We start from the raw sequence: 18,522 nt of genomic DNA on the forward strand, positions 1-18,522 counted from the left end.
GAACGGTGCAAAAGCCCTTCAAACAGTGCTCTCGCTGCTCATCCTCTTGGGTCCAGCAGACATGTCTGATCCTGGCACTGTGTTTAGCTGTGATGCCATGCAACCAGGAACCCTTCCAGCTGGCAGAGGCACCACACAATGCAACCATCTGCAGCCACAACAGCACCAGGGGCAAACTAGCAATCTAGCAAACTAGCTTCTCTCTAGAACAATTTTGTCCAGGAGTGGCTTTTTAAAGGAATTTAGTGGTGCAGGTGATGGTCAGAGATCCACATTTTGGCCTGGTTTGGTCACCACCAAGAACAGCGAGTGGCCAAACTCCTGTAACTTTGGCGAACAGGGTCAAGCAGCTGGAGAGCATGTGCAGGATGGGCAGACACTGTGGGAATGTGGCTCTCCAGGCAGAAACAGTCTGGGAAAAGAAGTGAAACACAGAGGTGGAGTAGAAAGTAAAGGTCGAATGTTCTTGGCTCATGCAAACTTACTTCTGGTCTGTTCAGTTGTTCTGGGGTTTTGGGTTTTTTATTTCATTTTTTTCCCCCTGGTGACAATTATATGCTTTGCAAGGTGAAGTAGTCCTCAAGTGAAATGAAATCTTTTTCTGACCTCGGAGTGCATAGCACTCTGAATTACTTGACAAGCACAGTTTACCCTTTGAGCAATTCATGACTCCCCTTTGACAAATAAGAACACATTTGTGGACGTTTTCCTTGCTCAGTACTACCTAATGGATTTTTTTTCCTTAATAACTGTCATTTGACCTGCTTCTTCGGTTCAATCCCCATATGAGCCACTCACTTCAGACTTGGACTCAATGGTCCTTGTGGGTCCTTTCCAACTCAGAATAATCTGTGCATCTGTGAATCTTGCTATTCCCAGCTCAAAATTAGAAATGTAAATTGCTGATTGTGAACACTATTTATTGTTCATTTTCTAGAGGAATCTTAGGCACATTCATCCCATTTCCTCTTAGTGCCTCATTATCAATAAACCTTTTCCTCACTTCTTCTGTAAAACATTTTCACCCCTTTCCTTTGAGAACCATGTGTTTGGGCTCTTGCACAAATGTCTCATGAGAGAAATTGGCCAAGTCATGCATTGTCATTTTTACTTCTTGATAAGATGGCAAAACTTCATTGAAAGGGGATTATTGAATAACACGTAAGTATATTTTTTTGTGGAGGAAAGCATTGCACTAAAACCATGAAGCAAACAGGGTTTCTCAGTATTTTACCAAGCACAGTAGCTTTCATCAGCTATTGGTATCATTCAAAAGACTTGGATTATCCAGGCTCCCACAGTCAATATATACCTTCTCTCTTCTGTGATATGAAGGATGCAGAGCTTAAAGCTTCAGAGGTGTCCTAAGCTGATATTTATGCTTCAGAGCTGAGGATAAATGAGGGAGAGCTTCAAACATTCTTTCCCCACTCCCCACAGCCCCAGCAGAAACAAAGAAGAGGTGCAAGATCGCAGCACCCACGACTCATGGTGGTCTCCTGTCAGAGGCTGCAGTGGGGCTGGCTGCTCATGGCAAACACCAGTGGTGGACACAGACCCAGAGCCAGACTGAGGCAGGGGAGAACTGTGTGCTGTAGGAGGGAACCTACAGAGGCCAAGGGTTTATTAAACTTCAGTTTGACTGGAGCTGAAATATGTGCCTCTAGAGCAGGGCAGCAGAGGTTCATGGAGTCCTGTCTGTAGACATTTTACGACAGTCTTTGGGGATACATTTCAGAAGACTGGGGCATTCTGAGTAATTAAAAAAAAATATTTGTTTAGACTGTGTCAGGGTCAACTGGAGTTTCCAAGCAAGCCAGTCTTAGATGGAATTTTCTTTCTTTGCCCTTTCTCCACAGCTATAGTGTACAGACATTGTGGTTCATGGCCAGGCCATGCAGTGCAGCTATGTCCCCTCAATACCTCAAAACAGCTCTCAAGATCAGTGAGAATTTGAGGTCACTGTGTACCCCCTGCACTGCATGTGGGCTCATGGAGAACAGGGATGAGAACCCCTGGCTAGCAGGGGTTGCTCCTGCCACCCTCAGACCCTGTCAGGGGTCTGAGCTTCTCCACGTCCAGTGGCACCAGCATCTCATCTGCAGGAAACCCCTGTGGGGCTGCAGCACTGTCCCCTCCTCACGACAAGGGTGTAGAGGTCAGGGGAAACAACCTGCTGCTCTCAGGTTTGCTGTTGGTTATTGTGTCTTCCTTCTTTCCTGGCAAGTTCCCAGCTTGGTTGTGCTGCTTCTTGCTTAAGTTTGGGATTTTGCTGCCCTATTACTCTCTGCCAGTAAAAGCTGATGCCAGTCTGTTGCCCAGCCCCTGAGACTGTGAATTAGTGGGTTTGGTAGCCAGAAACCAAATTTCTTTCTGGAATGCTGCTAAGAGCCTAGTGCTTGTAGGAATTTTCCCAGACCTGGCCAGCCTTGAGTTTTGCAATGTGCAGTTGGAATAGGAATAAATTATAGATGCTCTTCCAAGAACAGGCAGGTTTGGGAAAGATTGAAAGTTTTTCTTCCCTCATCTGGGCCTTTCTTTACTAATCAGCTGTATAAAACTGAAGAACAGCAGAACCACTTTGCTAAGAAATCTGGCCCAAACTTTGTCTCAATGTTTAAATTCAACCCTTTCTGTGGTTCAGTGAGATTCAGCCAACTTTGGCTGCTTTCTAATTTTGCCCCACCTTTCCCATCATTGCTGCTTTCCCATTTCCAAGTGAAACTGGTGGCACCCAAATCCCCCTGAGGTGTGCTGTACTTGGGTTCCAACGGGGTTGCCACAGCATCTCATCCAGACTCGAGTCCCCTGATCTTCTCCACGGAGCACCTGGGGCCCCAAACTGAGAAGCACAAGGAACAGCATGGGAGCAGCATTGGGAGAATTTGTTTGGGCTTGCCTGACTGCCCATCTGAAGCCAATAACGCTGCACTTTAGCATAAGGGTAGTCCAGGGACACACATATGCTGCAGTCCTTGCTGGACTAGGGCTGCAGGCTGGCTGCTTCAGCTGGGCAGAGCCTGCTCAGACACCGCCCTGGCCAGGCCCTGCAAGCCATTGAAGTTTGTCTGTTGTTAATGTGAACCAGGACTCCGTAATGCAGATGCAGCTGAGCTCCTGCCCAGCTCATTATAAAATGGCCCTAATAGCCCTCCTCCTCCCCCTCTTCTCTGCTGGCAATTTCAGGCTGCAGGTCCAGCCCTGCTACCAGCAGCACAAAACAGGCAACTAGAAGTCACCTCTGGGAGGCAGCTGAACTTCAGCAATGCATTGCCGTCTCTGCTGAAAAGAGGTTCCTTTTGCAAAGCAGACAGACAGAAGAATGCAGAGACAGACAGACAGACCAACCAACCAAACAACGTGAACAGCATCCAGGCAGGCACCGACCCACAGGATGGGGTGAATCACTCTGCAAGCTGGCAGCAGGGAATTAAACTGTGCCATAGCCAGACATCAGAGAAAGGATCAACTCCCTTCAGGCAGCTTTGTCTCACCAGTCTTCCTCACCAGCAGGAAGCAGAGTCTCCCATTCCCATCTTAAGTAGATGGCTGATTTATACCTTCTGTCACAGGTGATGGCTGGTGGTGCCTCACTTGCTGTGGGGTTGGCATGGAAGGCAACACACACACAGAGCTGGAAGGTTGCACTAGTGCCTCATGCCTCCCTCTCGCCCTGACAGAGAAGGGTCCTGCTCACCCAGCACCCAGCCCAGGGTGGAAATTATAGGGGAAATGTCCAGGGCATGTTATGGGGAAGAGAGAGGCACCAACTGGTTGTGGGGGAAACCTCAGGAGGAGATGACAGCTTGCAAGAAGAGCCCCCCTTTCTTTTGCAGCGGCCAGGTGAGGGATCTTTTCAGATCCTTGCAGTGGCCAAAGGGCATGGGTGAGGTTAGGATGAATACATAAATCTGCACCTGATGGGAACTCTTATGCTCTTTATTTCAGAGTGAGAGCTTAGCCCTAAGCCTTGCATCAACCTCATCTGTCACTCACATCTGAACAGCCCTCAGTGCTACCGCAGGCACTGAGTGGTACTACCTGCTGTCAGCCTCAGAGCTCCCCAGCACTTACCTTTCCCTGCTCCAGGTGCAGGGCCTGACTTCACAAGGCCCCCCTGCAGGGAGTGGCATTGAATCCTGGCCACTGTTGTCACTAACTCGGCTGGAGATAGCATCGATGCAGGGGAGGAGCAACCTTGCTGGATCTAGATTTTTCTAAAAGAAACACAACAGTGGGATAACTAAATGATCCCAAGGTAAGACTGACAAGGTGGATTGGGCACATGTTGCTCCAGATGCTGACAGCCAGTAAGGACGTCCGAGTAGGAAAACTAAGCTCAGAAAGGAGCGGAACAGAGTTCCCACACTGGGAATGACCATCAAGGTGTGCAAAACCCTACCGTGCCTGTCTGTGGTGAGTAAAAGGCTTCAGCAAACAGCACTGGGGACCTGTCTGTTCTGCCTTTCACGTGCCCAAGGATCTGTGGACTCTTTTGGGCTGAAATCCCAAAAAACAGTTACTAGCCTGTGTGTATGTATGAGTCTATGACTGAGAAGACAACATTCAATACTTTGTCCAATATTAGTGATGCTGATTTTTTCTTGATATCACGTATTTTGTCTATTCAGCATTGAGCCAGGTCTCCAGAGCAGTTAGGTATTTGCATTTGGTTCTGAGGAGCTCGAGAAAAACCAGGACCCTTAGGTGATCACTGCTATGTCAAGGCCATGCAGAACTGCTTGGGAGGGAGGGGACTACTTATCCAAAAGGAATCAAAGCCAGAGCCAAGAGGAAACTGAAAGCCCTTTCAAGTCCCCTTCCCATCCTTGCCAGCCTTGTCCATCTTCCTTGGCTGGTACACACTGGGGATATATCAGTTCAGAGGTTCTAGATGGCTTTTGGTTCACATGCACTGTTTTAGCAAACACAAGGAGCACGGAGCAGAAACCCACAATTTTTTCCTAGCTATTTGTGATATGTCTGTGGTGGGAAATAAGACATTTTAAAATGCAGTGGCTGACCCATCTTGTCTGTCATACTTTCAAACTTTACACAAGCAGGCATGCTGCAAACCTGTAGCTGATCACCCCCGGCCCTGTGCCTGGGGATGCCTGTGTGGGATCTAATGAAGCTCTGGTGCCACTGCGGTGGCTGCCATTTCCCTCTGCTATCACTTAAAAAGTCATCTTGTGGCTGGTCCTGGCACATCCCCAAAGCACTGTGTCACCCCCTGCAACACTGAAGGCCTTCAGGTGTCAGAAAGGATAAAACCATGTCACTGGGAAATTAATGGGCTCATCAGAGAGAACTGAGATGCCCAGCTCCAGAATATTGGCATGAGCAATCATCTCCCTTCACATTCAGTGTGAGGAAGCCATGGTATGCAATGGAGCAGTTTCATTTTCTCTCCATGGAGGCAATGGCAGTACATTTTCTTGCTCTTTTGCTTTCCTTATATGATGTTCTGGGAGCCAGAAAGTCAGCTGCAATTGCAGCAGGTTGCTAGAAGCATTTTTGTGCCTTTAAAATTTGCTAGTCAGCACTTTTCTGCTTTTCAGATGAATGTGCCACATGAAAAAGGACTTGGGGAATGAGCTGTGCCTTTTTCTCTAGCCACAGCTTCTATGCAGACTTTTCAGAATTGATTTGTTTATTTAAAAGCCAATTTTGTTAGCGTCCTTTAAAAAACATGAAAGAGGAGAAAGCAGCACATGTTGCATTTGTACAGACAGTGCTGAGCTCTCCCCAAGTAGCCACAGGGTGTGTGAAGCTAGCTAATCAGGCAATAAAGCAACACATGCCCTCAAAAACAGATGTTTGTATTGGGGGAAAAAATCTGGTTCAGAATAAAAGTGAGAGGAACAGCAATTTTCCCAAATAAATAGCGCACATTCCCCAGGCTTGCTGTGATGTAAACTTCTCAGCAGCACCAGAGTTAATGTTTATCAAGCTGCCTGTCCCCAAACCTACACAGTGATTTACTCCAGGAGAACTAACCAGCCAGGAAAAAGAGGGCCTAAGTGCAGCCAGGGCTGAGCTGGATTTGACTCTCACAGAAGAATCTTCCAGGCACACAGTGGAGATAGAGCCAGTGACTCAAGATATAGACTGGCTTCAGGGCCATCAAAAAAACACCCATGGACCCGCTGTGTGGCACCTTTGGCATTGTCCCCAGACTGCTTTTCAGGAACAGAAGGAGTTTTTTAGAGCTTTCTGCTCCAGCCTTAGAATTGTTCCTGATCCTCCTCTGATCACAAAAAATAAGTCTCTTCTCAAAGTGAGGAGCCCTAGGTGTGGTCAGGAGGAGCAAAGTAGAAAGAAACACTCCTTTCCTCCTTTCATTCTTCTATAAATAGACATTTCTGTGGGAATTTTGTGTCTGTAATCAGCTCCTCAAGGTGGTCAGTTATTTCACAGCTATTTTTAGTCTGTGAGTTCCACCATGAGTGGCCACTGAGCATGTCCTCCCTTTGCTGCAGAGCCTCGGGAGGCTGCAGGCAGCAGAGCAGCAGTGCCAGCGGCTTTGACAAGCTCAGCAGAGATGGATGGTGTCCATGAAGATAAGAACATTCATGCAGTGGTCTCCTGAGCACAATGGGATGTCAGTGAATGCTGTACCATGAGCAGAGGAACAACCTTCCTTCAGCTTCTGCAGAATCAACCAATTTGGTCCTTGTCTGGGAGGGATGGATAGGCCATGTGTTCATCCTTATCCAGAGCTGAAATGGAGATGCTCCAAGCACTTTCTGCTTAGCAGCAAAGGGTAACTGCAGCTTCCAGAATGAAGCCAATGGTTTGTGTCCTCTGTGGAATTCTATCCCCTTCATTTAAGAGACAAATGCTGTCCAGATTTACACTTCAGTTGGGCACACGAGTGAAGGTGTGATTAAGCATCTGATCATTGCTAATAAAATCAGTGATACCACATACAACTAAAAAAGTGTTAAAATCTTCTCTACATGTGCAGACTGCAAACACACTGACTCCCTGAACCAAAATAAACCTACATGTTTAGGTTTCTATATGTCTAAAATCCAGTCACTTTGCTTTTCCCTATATAACCCAAAATGCAGATTTTTTAAAAAAATAATAGTCTTGTGCTAACTTCTAGACTTCAATGACAGACAGGAGGCAGAAGACTGAAACAGACAGCTTAGAAACAAATATAAAGGTTTCAGCATGTGCTAAGGCAAGATCACAAGAATTGGATAAGGTTGCTATGGCTGGTCAAGTCCTTGAGGTGTGCTGGCTGGGCTGTGGTGCAAATCTGCCTTGGTAAGAAGTGTAAAATACATTGCCTTAACTCTGTCTAAGCAAAATTTTATCACTAGTATTTAAGCAAAAGTTGAGAGAATGACATTTGGAGCTTTATTTTTTTTTTTAAATCATCATTGCTATGAAGAGTCAGACTACAGCTGTGCAGGCAGGCAGAGGCACCATTAAATGGCCAGCATTGGAGGTCATGAATTCGGGGGTGGGCAGGGGGAAACACTCCTGTGCCCACACTTGGACAGGAAGGCAGAAGGCCCCTAAGTCATTTAGTGTGGGAGCAGAGGGGCAGCCTGGTGCAGCCCCATGCCACCTGTGCCATGCTCTTTGGACATGGGTTGTCCACCGACAGATAGCCTCTGTGCGCTGCCACATGCCAGTAGGTGTCCCTGGCTATATTTGAAGCCTCCCCAGACTGGGACAGCATCAGCCCTTTGCTGAGACTGTAACAGCCTGGACCAGATGTTGCCAGAGCAGTACATTAGCAGTACCAAGATCCAGTAGGCTTTTTTGCCTGGAGCCCGGGGGAAACTGCCCTGTGCTGACTGTGTCCTTGGGTTTTGTTGGCCATGTAGCTGTCTTGCAGCCTTATGGGCAGTGGGGCTGCAATCACAGGATCTGTGTGACTGAAGGAGCCTACAGTGCAGGAGCTGTGGTTTGTCATGCACGTGCTGTGCAAAGCATTTCAAGTTGGGCCCAAAGCTGTGGATTGGAAGTGTTTCACCCTCCACTGCCCTGTGGATGCACCAAGCTGACTTTGCTCTAAATTAAATGCCATGGATAAGATTGTGCACAGTGAAGATTTTACTTCATCGCCCTCCCAAAACAGCATACCTGAGGAACAAAACAGATACAAGCTGTGAATCCAAATATTCTGACAGCATGATAAAGATGACCATTGCCTCCAGGTGTGCATCAGCAGTGCAGCACAATACCTGGCTGCTTCAGGACCTTACCTCCTGACCACCCGTGAACATGGTCTTGTGTCTCCTGCACCCCCTTTCTCCTCCTCTAGCTTACTGCTCATGGGTAAGCTAGGGTTCCCAGGATAAATGGGGTGAGATTTGAAAGGCATATCCCCTGCAGGTGAAGTGGGAATGCAGGCATCCCTCCTGCCCAAAAGGAGCTGCAAGGATCCACATGCTCACTTACCCTGGACTGTCCCTGCCCCTTGACAACTGACATAGGGTGACTCAGGGAAGGTCTTGGGAGTGCTGATGGTCCAGCAGGCAGCCAAGGCACTGAGAGAGCAGGGTATAACTGTGGCAAGTCAGAAAATATCGTCCTTCTACAGCTACGAGGGCAAGGATGGATTGGCAGGCAGTGGAGGAGGCACCCAGCAGTCCTGTCAGGCTTGTAAGGGTGCAGTGGTGCTCACATTAACTCCTTGTCATGGAGATCTTCGCAATATGTAATTCAAGGTCTCTCTAGGTTTGATTAGAAACAGACACCCCAAACTTTGCACTGAAACTTTGAGGCCATCTCCAGTTACAGGAAGTCTGGGCATATCCATATGCAGATGTATGCAATTTGTTTCACTTCAGCAGTTAGCGTGACTGTTTTGAGGTCAGTGAGACTGTTTCTAGGGAATGAGAGTTACTTCTCGGGATGCTCAGCCAAGGGTGGATGCACACCATCCCCTCCTTCCACTGTCATCCCGCCCTCCATCCCACAGTTTCTGCCCCTCTCATGGAAACAGCTCATCCCTACCAGAGCCCTCAGGGGCTAGAGGTGAAGAAGCCGATGTCTGCTGCAGGGCAGGAGAAGGAGAGCAGCATGGGTAAGCTGCAAGCAGGGCTCTGGAGTGGCAGAGCAGGCACAGGAACACCCACTGTGTGTGCAGCAGGGACTGTCCTTGCTCCTTGGGGCTGATGGTTTGTGATGGAGATAACTTATCACTGCTGAAAGCCCAGGGCCTCAGCTCACAGCTGCAGTTTGAACGATGCTGTCAACAAAACTAGAACACAGAGAATTTCTCTGTGCATATTTCTGTGTTTGTGCAGACCCTTCCCCAGCTAGCTGAGCCCCTCAAGCAGATAAGAAACAGCAGATGAGTCCCAAAGGAAAGGCCTCAGGTCTTGTGTTTGCTGCTGCTGGAGTTGCAGGGGGCTTGGGAGTTAGGGAGGCAGCCAGCACAAATCTGTGGGGGGAAATGTACTGAGTTTCCTGACATCATAAATAATAAAAGAAAGAGAGAAAGAGGGAAAATAAAAAACCCTCTTGGAAAACTTTATTTATTACTCTGTCTCTACTGACTGTCATAGCAGGTAGTCCATTGCTGCAGATTTTCTAGAACTGTTTCATTTTCAGTTGTGAAAACTATAAATATCATGTCTGTAGCATATGATTTACAAAGGCTTTGGGGCAGGCCACTGTCCCAGCCCATTTTGGATAGATCAGTCCACCTGTATCCTCCAAGAGCAGAGAGAAAGGTCAGCCAGTTGGAGAAGGAAGGTTCAAAGAGGAAACAGTGAGTCAGTCACTGGCCTAGACACTGGTCCTGGCACCCAGGGAAGATAAATGTTTGCAAAATGTTCCCAAGGATCAAAGCAAAGAGCACTGAGATAGAAAACATCAAGCTTTGGTAAGCTTTACAGGAAGATCTTCAAAAGTCTGAGGGAACAGTATTAGAGAAAGCAATAAAGCTAAAATCACAGTAGGGTGCAAGTGGCAGATAACTCCACCGCCTTTGTCCGAGGTCTGCCTACAAGCCCTCTGTACCACCCGGGCAATTTTTTTCTCAAATTCCTTTCATAGCTCATCCTCCCAGGCTTAAACCTGGGCTTTCCGTGCCCTCGTGCTTGAGGGTGACAGCCACATTTAATCTTTCTGGTTTCATGCTAATCACCTCAATGCAGTCCTTCATCTGGGAGTGAGAGATGGGCAAGGACTTGTACACCTTGTACACCTCACAAGCCCTTTCGTGGGCTTTTGGCTGTGAAGGTGTGACAGAGCTGTTCACAGAAGGGCTAAACTGTAAAAATGCAGTGAACTAGTGGACGGATTTTGCAACAAGAGATGAGTGCAGGAAACAATCGGGATTGCAAAGACACAGGCTAAGATGTCTGAGCTGGGATTAATGACCCTGGATATGACACTGCTAGGGAAAAGCTCCCAGTGGAGACATCGTTAGGTGGTGGAGCAGTTTCCCAGAAAGACTTACCCTGGCCTGGTAACATTTAAAAATAGACTAATGTGGAATTTCAATGAAACGGTGAGCCACTTGACATGCTCTTGGCTTGGTAAGGAGAGCATGGATAGAAACTACCACAGTACCACTTCCCACACATTTAGGAACTGAGCACAGTGTCTCAAGGTTAAAACCTGCAATAGAGCCACCATGTTTTTTGCCCAAAAATCCCAGCCAGAAATGTGGCCAGGCTGGTGACACTTGGCTGTGCACTACATGCCAGGAATCACACAGATTCCTCTTTTTCCATCCTGGGGACAGCCCACCATGCAGAGCAGTGGCATCAGATAACAGAGAGCCCCACCAGGGTCCTGCTGGCATAGCATCACTCTTGCAAGTGAAGGACACCACTGTCACTGTAGTCAGGCGGTGTGCATGTGAGTGTGCAAGGTTCATCCTCCCACCTGGGTCTCTGAGAGGGAGGAGGAGCTGAGAGAGCTTGCCCCAATCTCCTCTTGCCCATCTGTGCTGGGCAAAATTGGTCAAAAGATTTACATCTGTTTCCTTCTCTCTCCCTGTCCCCTTCCCCTGGTCAATCCTGCTGTCCTCTCCCCTCCCTTCCCTCCCGCCCAAATAGGTAAGGAAAGCGGTCTGGGAGAGCCTGACTTGCAGCCAAGTTCCGACCCTTCAGCAATGGACAGCAGCTACCTCAGCGTGAAGGAGGCCGGGGTGAAAGTGCCCCAGGACAGAGCCAGCACAGACCTCCCCAGCCCCATGGACAAGGCTGACTCGGAGAGCAACAAGGGCAAAAAGCGGAGGAACCGCACCACCTTCACAAGTTACCAGCTGGAGGAGCTGGAGAAGGTCTTCCAGAAGACCCACTATCCCGATGTCTACGCCAGGGAGCAGTTAGCCATGAGGACAGACCTCACCGAGGCTCGTGTACAGGTATGGGGGGAAGGCTGGAGCTGGTTGAGGGGTGGGTGAGCTGCAAAAAGCTCCGAGGTGCCTTGCAGTTGCACCATAAGCTGCAGCCAGCCGAGCCCTACTCAGAGCCTGTGGCACAGGGAAAGGACAAGGAGGCACATCCATGTCTGACACTAGTGACAGCTCCTTTATTTGGTCTGGTGTCCTGCACTTCAGCGTTCACAGAGACACCTCTTGCCCTCAAGCTAATGGGACAGCAGGCAGGGAAGCCTCACCGCCAACCTGAACAAAGTTTGCAAAAAACCTGCTCTCTCCAGGGGGCTTGCAGGGGACACAAATTCATTAGTCCTGAGTGGGAGCAAGCTGTTCCATAGGATGGGCTCTTTCTAGAAGATGAGGATGCAGAGGTGACCAGCAGCTCAGTGCAAGAAAGCACGAGGAAGCAGCTCTTGTTGCCTGCTTAACAGGCACTGACTGAGACTGCAGAAAAGCTGGAGATCTGGAGGCAAAAGGTGCACCCACCACCTCAGGAGGAGCAGGACAGTCAAACAGCCATACTGCTGACAGAATCTTAATCACCTCCACCCACACAAGTGCCAGCTCTCATGAATTAGCTCCCTTCAACTAGCCTGGGAGACCAGCAGAGCCAAAATCCACATCAGAGGAGGGAATGATTCTCTGAGTACTACTCTTTCCTCTGAGTCAAGGTTAAACAGAAGGGCTCAGAAGCATGTGCAAAAAGGAGCACCACTGCATGGAGTGGACATCTGCAGCTCCCACCTTGGTGGCCAGCTCCTTCTCCAGCACAGCTAATCCTGTAACTTCCGCCTGCAGGCATTTGTCAGCTCACCACCCCCAGAACCTGCACTAGAATCAAGAATAATTGGCCCATGGAGACACCTGATTCTATCTCTTATACCAGGAATATTCACAGCTCCCAGGCAGCCCAGCTTACCCTCTGCCTTAACCTTTACAAGTAGCTCTTGTGAACAAGTCAAAGCAGTCAGGCCCACATCCATGCTTGAGTCCATTTTAGTTTGTACATTCACTTCTGGATTCAACCAGAAACAGGATTTTTCTTGTCTGCTTGCCTAAACTGGTTGGCAAGGCTGGTGTGCTCTTCTTCCCCACAGCTGTTTCTCTTCAGGCTGGACATGGCTGCATTTCAGTAGGAAGCAGTGTGATTCCCATTGGTCCTGAGAATAGCATGCTGAGCACCGCAGGATGGGCAGAGCAAGGCAGCGCTACAAACATCAGCTCTTTACTTGTGCCACTGGATGCAGATCTTGATTTCCCAGGAACACACCACAAGTGCTAATGGGGTCTCCTGGGAGGCCAGGCATAGCATCGGGTTACTAACTGCACAGTGCATGAAATTCCTTTTGCTCAGGAATGAGAATGAGGTGCTGGAGGGTGGCAAGCTCCTCCTGCTCGCTTCTGAGCCAGGGTGTGCAGTTACTGTGCTGTCCCAGCCAGAGTGCAGGGCTGGCCATCAGAGCCAGGGCAGCTGAGGCAGATGCAATCTACAAGTTCCTTACATGTCACCCTTCATCTTGAGATTTTCCCCCAGCACTGGCTAACACTTCAGCTGAGGGCTGAAGCAATTCTCTAGGTAGTCAGGAGGATATTTGCAAAGTGGGGTTTCATCTTGCCCCGAGATAAGCGTGCCAGTAGCCTATTGCCACAGGCAGCCAAGAACAGCCTCCCTGCTCTGGCAACTGCCAGTGCACACCTCTCACTTGGGATGGTGATGACAGGGCTCGTGTAGCAGAGCTGCTGAAGGACTTGTCTAAGTGGCCTGGCTGCTCGAGCACTTACCCCACAGTGAAAGGGGTGAGCACTTGCATTTCAGTCATTCCCCAGCTCTGCTGGGAAGGACCTGGTGACTTAGGCCATGTGTTGGCATCAGGCCACCACCTCGTGATGAAGGGCTGCCGTGCTGTCAGTAGCAATGCAGGCTGCTGACACTGGAGAGTGAGAAGCAGCAGGCTGTGCCCAGTGCACTGGGTGCTGTCTGGGCAGGCTCAGGGGCACCCCAGGTTTTGGGTATCTCACCTGTGTTCCCAGGAGGCTGGGGCTGCTGGCTAGTGAGCTGCTTAGCCTTGGCACGCAGTGGCAGCCCCCAGGAGGTCTGGAGGTGCAGTCTGAGGTGGCACAGGGCTCTTCTGCTGATGACACAGGGCTGCACTTCTCATGAGGGAGACTTTAGGAGCCAAAGACTTAGTGAATCACCCTAGTGTCTGTCTCTAGCTCTGGGTTGTGTTATAGCTTGTGTAGGCTTGACTTTGGTCTCCATCCCTTGGGCAGTTCTCCTCTGTGAGGGTCTTCCAGCATCACCATTGTGGCACCAAGGGCCATTAGCTCATAGCAAAAAAATGGATACGGGCATGGGGCTGCAGCTCAGGAGACTGATGACCAAGCAAACACCTACTGCAAGGAGCAAGAACCAAGGGCTAGAGAGTCAAAATCACAAATTAGCCATGAGCCCCTCACTGCTTTCCCCCTGCAAGCCAAATAGCTGCTAGGTATTCAGACACCCTCCACCACGCAGGGAGAGGCTCTGGCTGCTGTGGGGTTTGGACACACACCTACTGCAGCCCCATGTGCTTTGAGGGAAGCTCAGTAGTCTCTCTCCCATGAAAAATACGGTAAGCTAAGGGATAATCCTCCTCTGGAATAATTCCTTGGAGGTCAGCTTCAGCTGCCTGCAAGGCTGAACTAAGCAAGGCAAGGTGGCAGAAAGGTGAGGCACCCAGCAGGTTTACGGTGTGATGCTCCCTCCCACAGCTGAGCCAGCTTTTGGCTGGAGGTCATCCCCTCTGGCCAGGCTTGGCTTCCCGGGGAGCATAACCAGCTGCACTGCAGGCAGGAGCAGATGCAAAGCCCAGACAGGCAAGTGGCAGCTCTGATTTTTACACCCCTTTCCCAAGCTCACGCTTCATTAGTGAAATAGCTGCCGGAGTTCTCGGTGCCTGGAGAAGAGCCCATGCCAGCAGCATGTGTGGGGTGGACCATGCTGTCTGTGAAGCAGTGGCGTTCCATGGCCTGGCCTCTCTCCTACTCCATTACCCTACCTGCCTCAGCTTCCAGACATCTGTTATGGTGTCTGACAGTGTCAAAACTAATTCCCCCTATGATGCAATGCAACATTTTCCTGTCTACCCCCACAACCTTGCCCCTTATTTCCACGTACTATTAAGATACTGCACATCCCTCTTTTCCAAAGTGGGAGCCATGCATAAGCCCTGTGCAGAGGCAGAGCCACACAGCCAGGGAGAGGCTGCTAGGGCTCAGCCACAAACCTACATGGGTGCACAGGGGGTGCTGTGTTCACGTAGGTCCTACACTACATGTGTATCCCATCCCTTTCTTCTCCTTTTCCATGTCTAGGGTTGCAGAGCCCCAGAAGGAGCTTCTGCTTGGTGTCAGCAACTGCTTGAGCTTCTTCCAGCTCATCCAGGTCTGCAGCAGATGTCTGGGGCAGTGGCACTAGAAAAACAAGGTAGACACACACAATTCCTTCCCCTTGCATAGAAACACACAGGCACATCCCAGGCCCATGCCAGCCTGGCCCTGGCTGCTTATCTCTCTCGGGTTATCAGTATCTCTGCCTCCTGGACTGCTCTCTGCCAGAGGAGAAAGGGATGGGGCTGGAAGGAGGCTTCACATCCAGGGAACATAACCCCTCAGCCAGCCCCCCTCAGAGCCAGCCTTATGATTGCTGGGACCGTTAATGAAATGTTTTTGGCGGTGACCCTGTGATGAGGCAGGGGCTTGAAAGTGAGAGGGAAATGTCAAACTCCGCTGTAGCAAAATCACCGCCTTGGAAAAAAAGAAAAGAAAAAAAGCAAAGCAAAGCAAGAAGTAATATATCTTGATCCCTTTTCCCCCATAAAACCCTGGGAGGCTGGTGGAAGGAGCGGAAAGACTGAGCTAAGCCTGCAGGAAATTAAACATGAAATGAAAACAAGCTCGAGTTATTCAATTCTCTCATCTCAGGCTCCAATTTCCCATTCCAGGCCACTGATAAAATGGTGTCCAGTTTCAGCACTCAAGGATGAATTCTGGCTCTGTTCTTGCAGTCTGAAAAGCAAAGGGCTGGTGGCCATCTCGGGCAAGAGGGGAGATGGCCTGGCCTTTTGCAGAGGGATGGGGTCCTGAACACAGATGGATGGAGGCTGAGCAGAGGGAGGAGGGTAGCAGACAGAGAGGACAGGAGTGGGGAGAACAGATGCTGTGAGGCTGCCAGGAGACAGCAAAAGCACAAGAGACTTGAAGGTGGTGGGCAGCTCTTAATCTGTATCAGGGCAGCGATGCAGTGAGGGGTGTTGAGCACAGGGCATGAGCACAACCCCACAGCTGCCACCAGCTCACCACCACACATGTGCAGTAGTCAGCCTCACCCTCCACTGCTGTGGTGGGGGTAGGAGAGAGGGGAAAACACCTTTTTCTTTAACTTGGGGGAAGGACAAATCAGTGATGCCGTCCCCAGCTATCCACATATGGTCAGAGTGGCCTGGGTGAGGTCCCAGCTGAGCCCATCCACCTCTGCCCCGTGCAGGGCACATTGAGCTTGGGGGCAGGGGCAGACTAGCAGTGCCCACTGGGTGCTAAGGTAGAGGAAGTGAGAGAATGAGCAGGAGACTCCTTTCTTTGTCTCAGGCCACTCCTGGCCTCTCCACCCCCAAGAGACATCAGCTGTGTATGCATATGGATTTAGGTACCAGCATATGGCTGACTGTTTATGGAGACATGAAACATTCTCTGTTCTGTAGGCTTTTACAGGGCTGATTTGGTACATCAGAGCTTATCAAAGCACTGTCTGCAGGAGTCAGATACATGACATTACCTTACACTCCCACTCTAATTGTTAACACTGAGATTCAGCCCACAGCAACTGCTGGCCCCTGCACGAGGTAGCCCATCCTCGAGGTAGCCCATGATCCCAGAGGACATGCTGCACTAGCCACTGCAACTTCCAGTGTCACATCCCCATCCCACAACAGCCGCTCTTGACAAGGAGTGACAGGCAATGAAAGGAAAATGGACTTCTGTTTGGGTTTAGATTTGCTTTTTAAAAGCAGGTGTCTTCTAAGACTGTGAAATACTGAGGATTAGTTGGGGGTTTTTGCTGACATTTTCGCATTATACATTGCCATGCCTGTCTTGTTTTCCCTGGAGCACTGTGGAGGCCTGGAGAAACCCAACTGCAAGATACCAAGCAGCCTGTAAGGATTTGGACCAGAGGAGAAAGGAGAATTTTAAAAAGCGGTCCAAAGCTTGCCACAAGTCCTTCAGAGCCACGGCTCACTGCCAGCTCTCAGTGTCTCCGGTGCCTGTGACACCAACACTTGCACTGAAGACACTCTTCTTCTTCAGCCTGATGCCATGACTTGCCCCCAGCCCACCATCCACGTGGCAATTCAGGAACTACCACTTTAAACCTCTTTGCTCTGTTCACTCCAATGCATAAATGTGTTAGAACAGAGGCTGAGCCCTCACTTTGCTCTGTCAAGGCAGCTGCTGTGCTGTCCTGGGAAGCTGAGGGCACAGACCCTGCACCAATGGCTTCAAAGGTCACACTGCAGAGCCCCACAGCGCCGTGGGAGCTGAGCTCAGCCCCCTGCTCCCAGGGGGGATGCTCGGGCGGGCAAGGCAGCCAGTGCCTTCATCACACAGGGAATGGCCGCGTATGCCTGGCATATGTTCATCCCAGCCTCATGCACAGCCAGCACTCTGCTCCCTACCTGTTCTCCACCCCTCTGTGCACAGCAGGGCCTCCTCTGCCTGAGGAGGAACCGGGTCACCACCGCTAACTTTGAATCTGCAGATCAAAGCGGCGTGATCCAGGCCAGCCCTGGGACTGGCCTGCAGCTGGGCTGGAGTGGCTGTGCCAAGAAGAGGTAGAAGAAAAACAGACAGATGCCTGAGGCATCAAACCTGCTCCAGTAGGACGCTCTGCATGTGCAGAGTGTGCTCAGCTGGGATAACGTTAGGACGTTTCTGCTGATGCTTTTTGCACCTACTGAAAACACTCAGAGGTTTTCTGATTTAGGGTAGGGGGTGGAGAGCAGGTTGCTGCTTTGACTATGGCTACTCTGGCCAGTTTGTGGATGGCCCATGCCAGTGGCATTGCCATGGCTGTGGGGCAGGGCACTAAACCCTACACTATCCACAGCCCCCATGGGGAGGGCACATCTGGCAGCTGCATCATCAGCTCCCTGCCCCAACCAGACCACAGTGGCCAGACCCTCAGCTATCTACTCATGCCACAGGCCTGGCTGTGAGAGACCAGCACGAGGCTGCCCGTGTGGTGGATGGCAGAAACTGAAGTAGGAGAGCCTGAAACAACTCTTCTAGAACAAGCAAGAAGGTCAGCTCAGACCAGAAACCCAAGCCCCATATCCCTCCCCACAGCAACTTCTAGCTGCACTGATTCAGCTGCAGGTGCCGCAGCTCTCCTGCCCCTGCAAAAGCTGTCCTGCCATCCCACCCTGTGCCAGGCACCTGGCTTGTCCTGCTATCCTCCGAAGACATGAGCTTCCTACCTGGCTTCTGCTTTTCCCAGGTGCCTGGCAAGCAGTGAATCTGCCCCATGGCCAGGCATGGGAAGGGCCAAGCTGTTTGTCAGTGATACTCCCTCCGGCCCACCGCAGCGAGTCACCGTGTAAAACTCGAAGCAGAGCCGAGAGGCTCTAGGACTGCTCCTTTCATGCACTGGCGTGACCTGCACAACCCAGCCCCTGGTGATCGCCCTCATCTCTCAGTGCCTTCAAAGCAGCTCTTGATTGATGTGTTTCCCTGACTCACGAGCTTCAAGAGGCTTTGAAGACACTGGGCCAGGCTCTGATCTCTCTTAGGCTGATGCAAATCAGGAGCAACGGTGCTGACAACAGTGCAATAATCCACACTGATGTCAAGCCAGTAAAAATAAGAGCAGAAACAGAATTTTGGTCTTTGCCTTGAAGGGATCTGAGCAGCACCATGAAGCAAAGAGTTGCAAACCCTGCAAAGAAAACTAAGTGTAAAGCAAAGGATGCTGTAGAAGGGCACCTGTCTTTTCCTGCAGCTAAGGAGGGAAGGGGTGTTAGGCTTTTCATTTCTTGTTGTGGTTAAGAAAAATGAGAGAGTTTGGTGAGAAATGCGAGCTGCAGTCAATGGCATCATCTTGGCAGGGATTAGGCTTGAGGAAA

General features: G+C 50.1%; 1 protein-coding gene across 2 annotated transcripts in view; it reads left to right on the forward strand.

Moving 5' to 3' along the window:
• The window catches only part of ALX4 (ALX homeobox 4), a 37,878-nt gene that overhangs the window by 16,381 nt on the left and 2,975 nt on the right, over positions 1 to 18,522 (forward strand). For both annotated transcript variants that reach the window (XM_085062623.1, XM_085062624.1), the window contains one exon: positions 11,040 to 11,350. In XM_085062623.1, the coding sequence (XP_084918749.1) occupies positions 11,040 to 11,350 (311 nt within the window). The remainder of the gene's footprint in view (positions 1 to 11,039; positions 11,351 to 18,522) is intronic.

The sequence above is a fragment of the Lichenostomus cassidix genome, chromosome 5 (assembly GCF_008360975.1).
Source record: "Lichenostomus cassidix isolate B80296 chromosome 5, HeHo_3.0, whole genome shotgun sequence".
NCBI classification, from domain to species: domain Eukaryota; kingdom Metazoa; phylum Chordata; class Aves; order Passeriformes; family Meliphagidae; genus Lichenostomus; species Lichenostomus cassidix.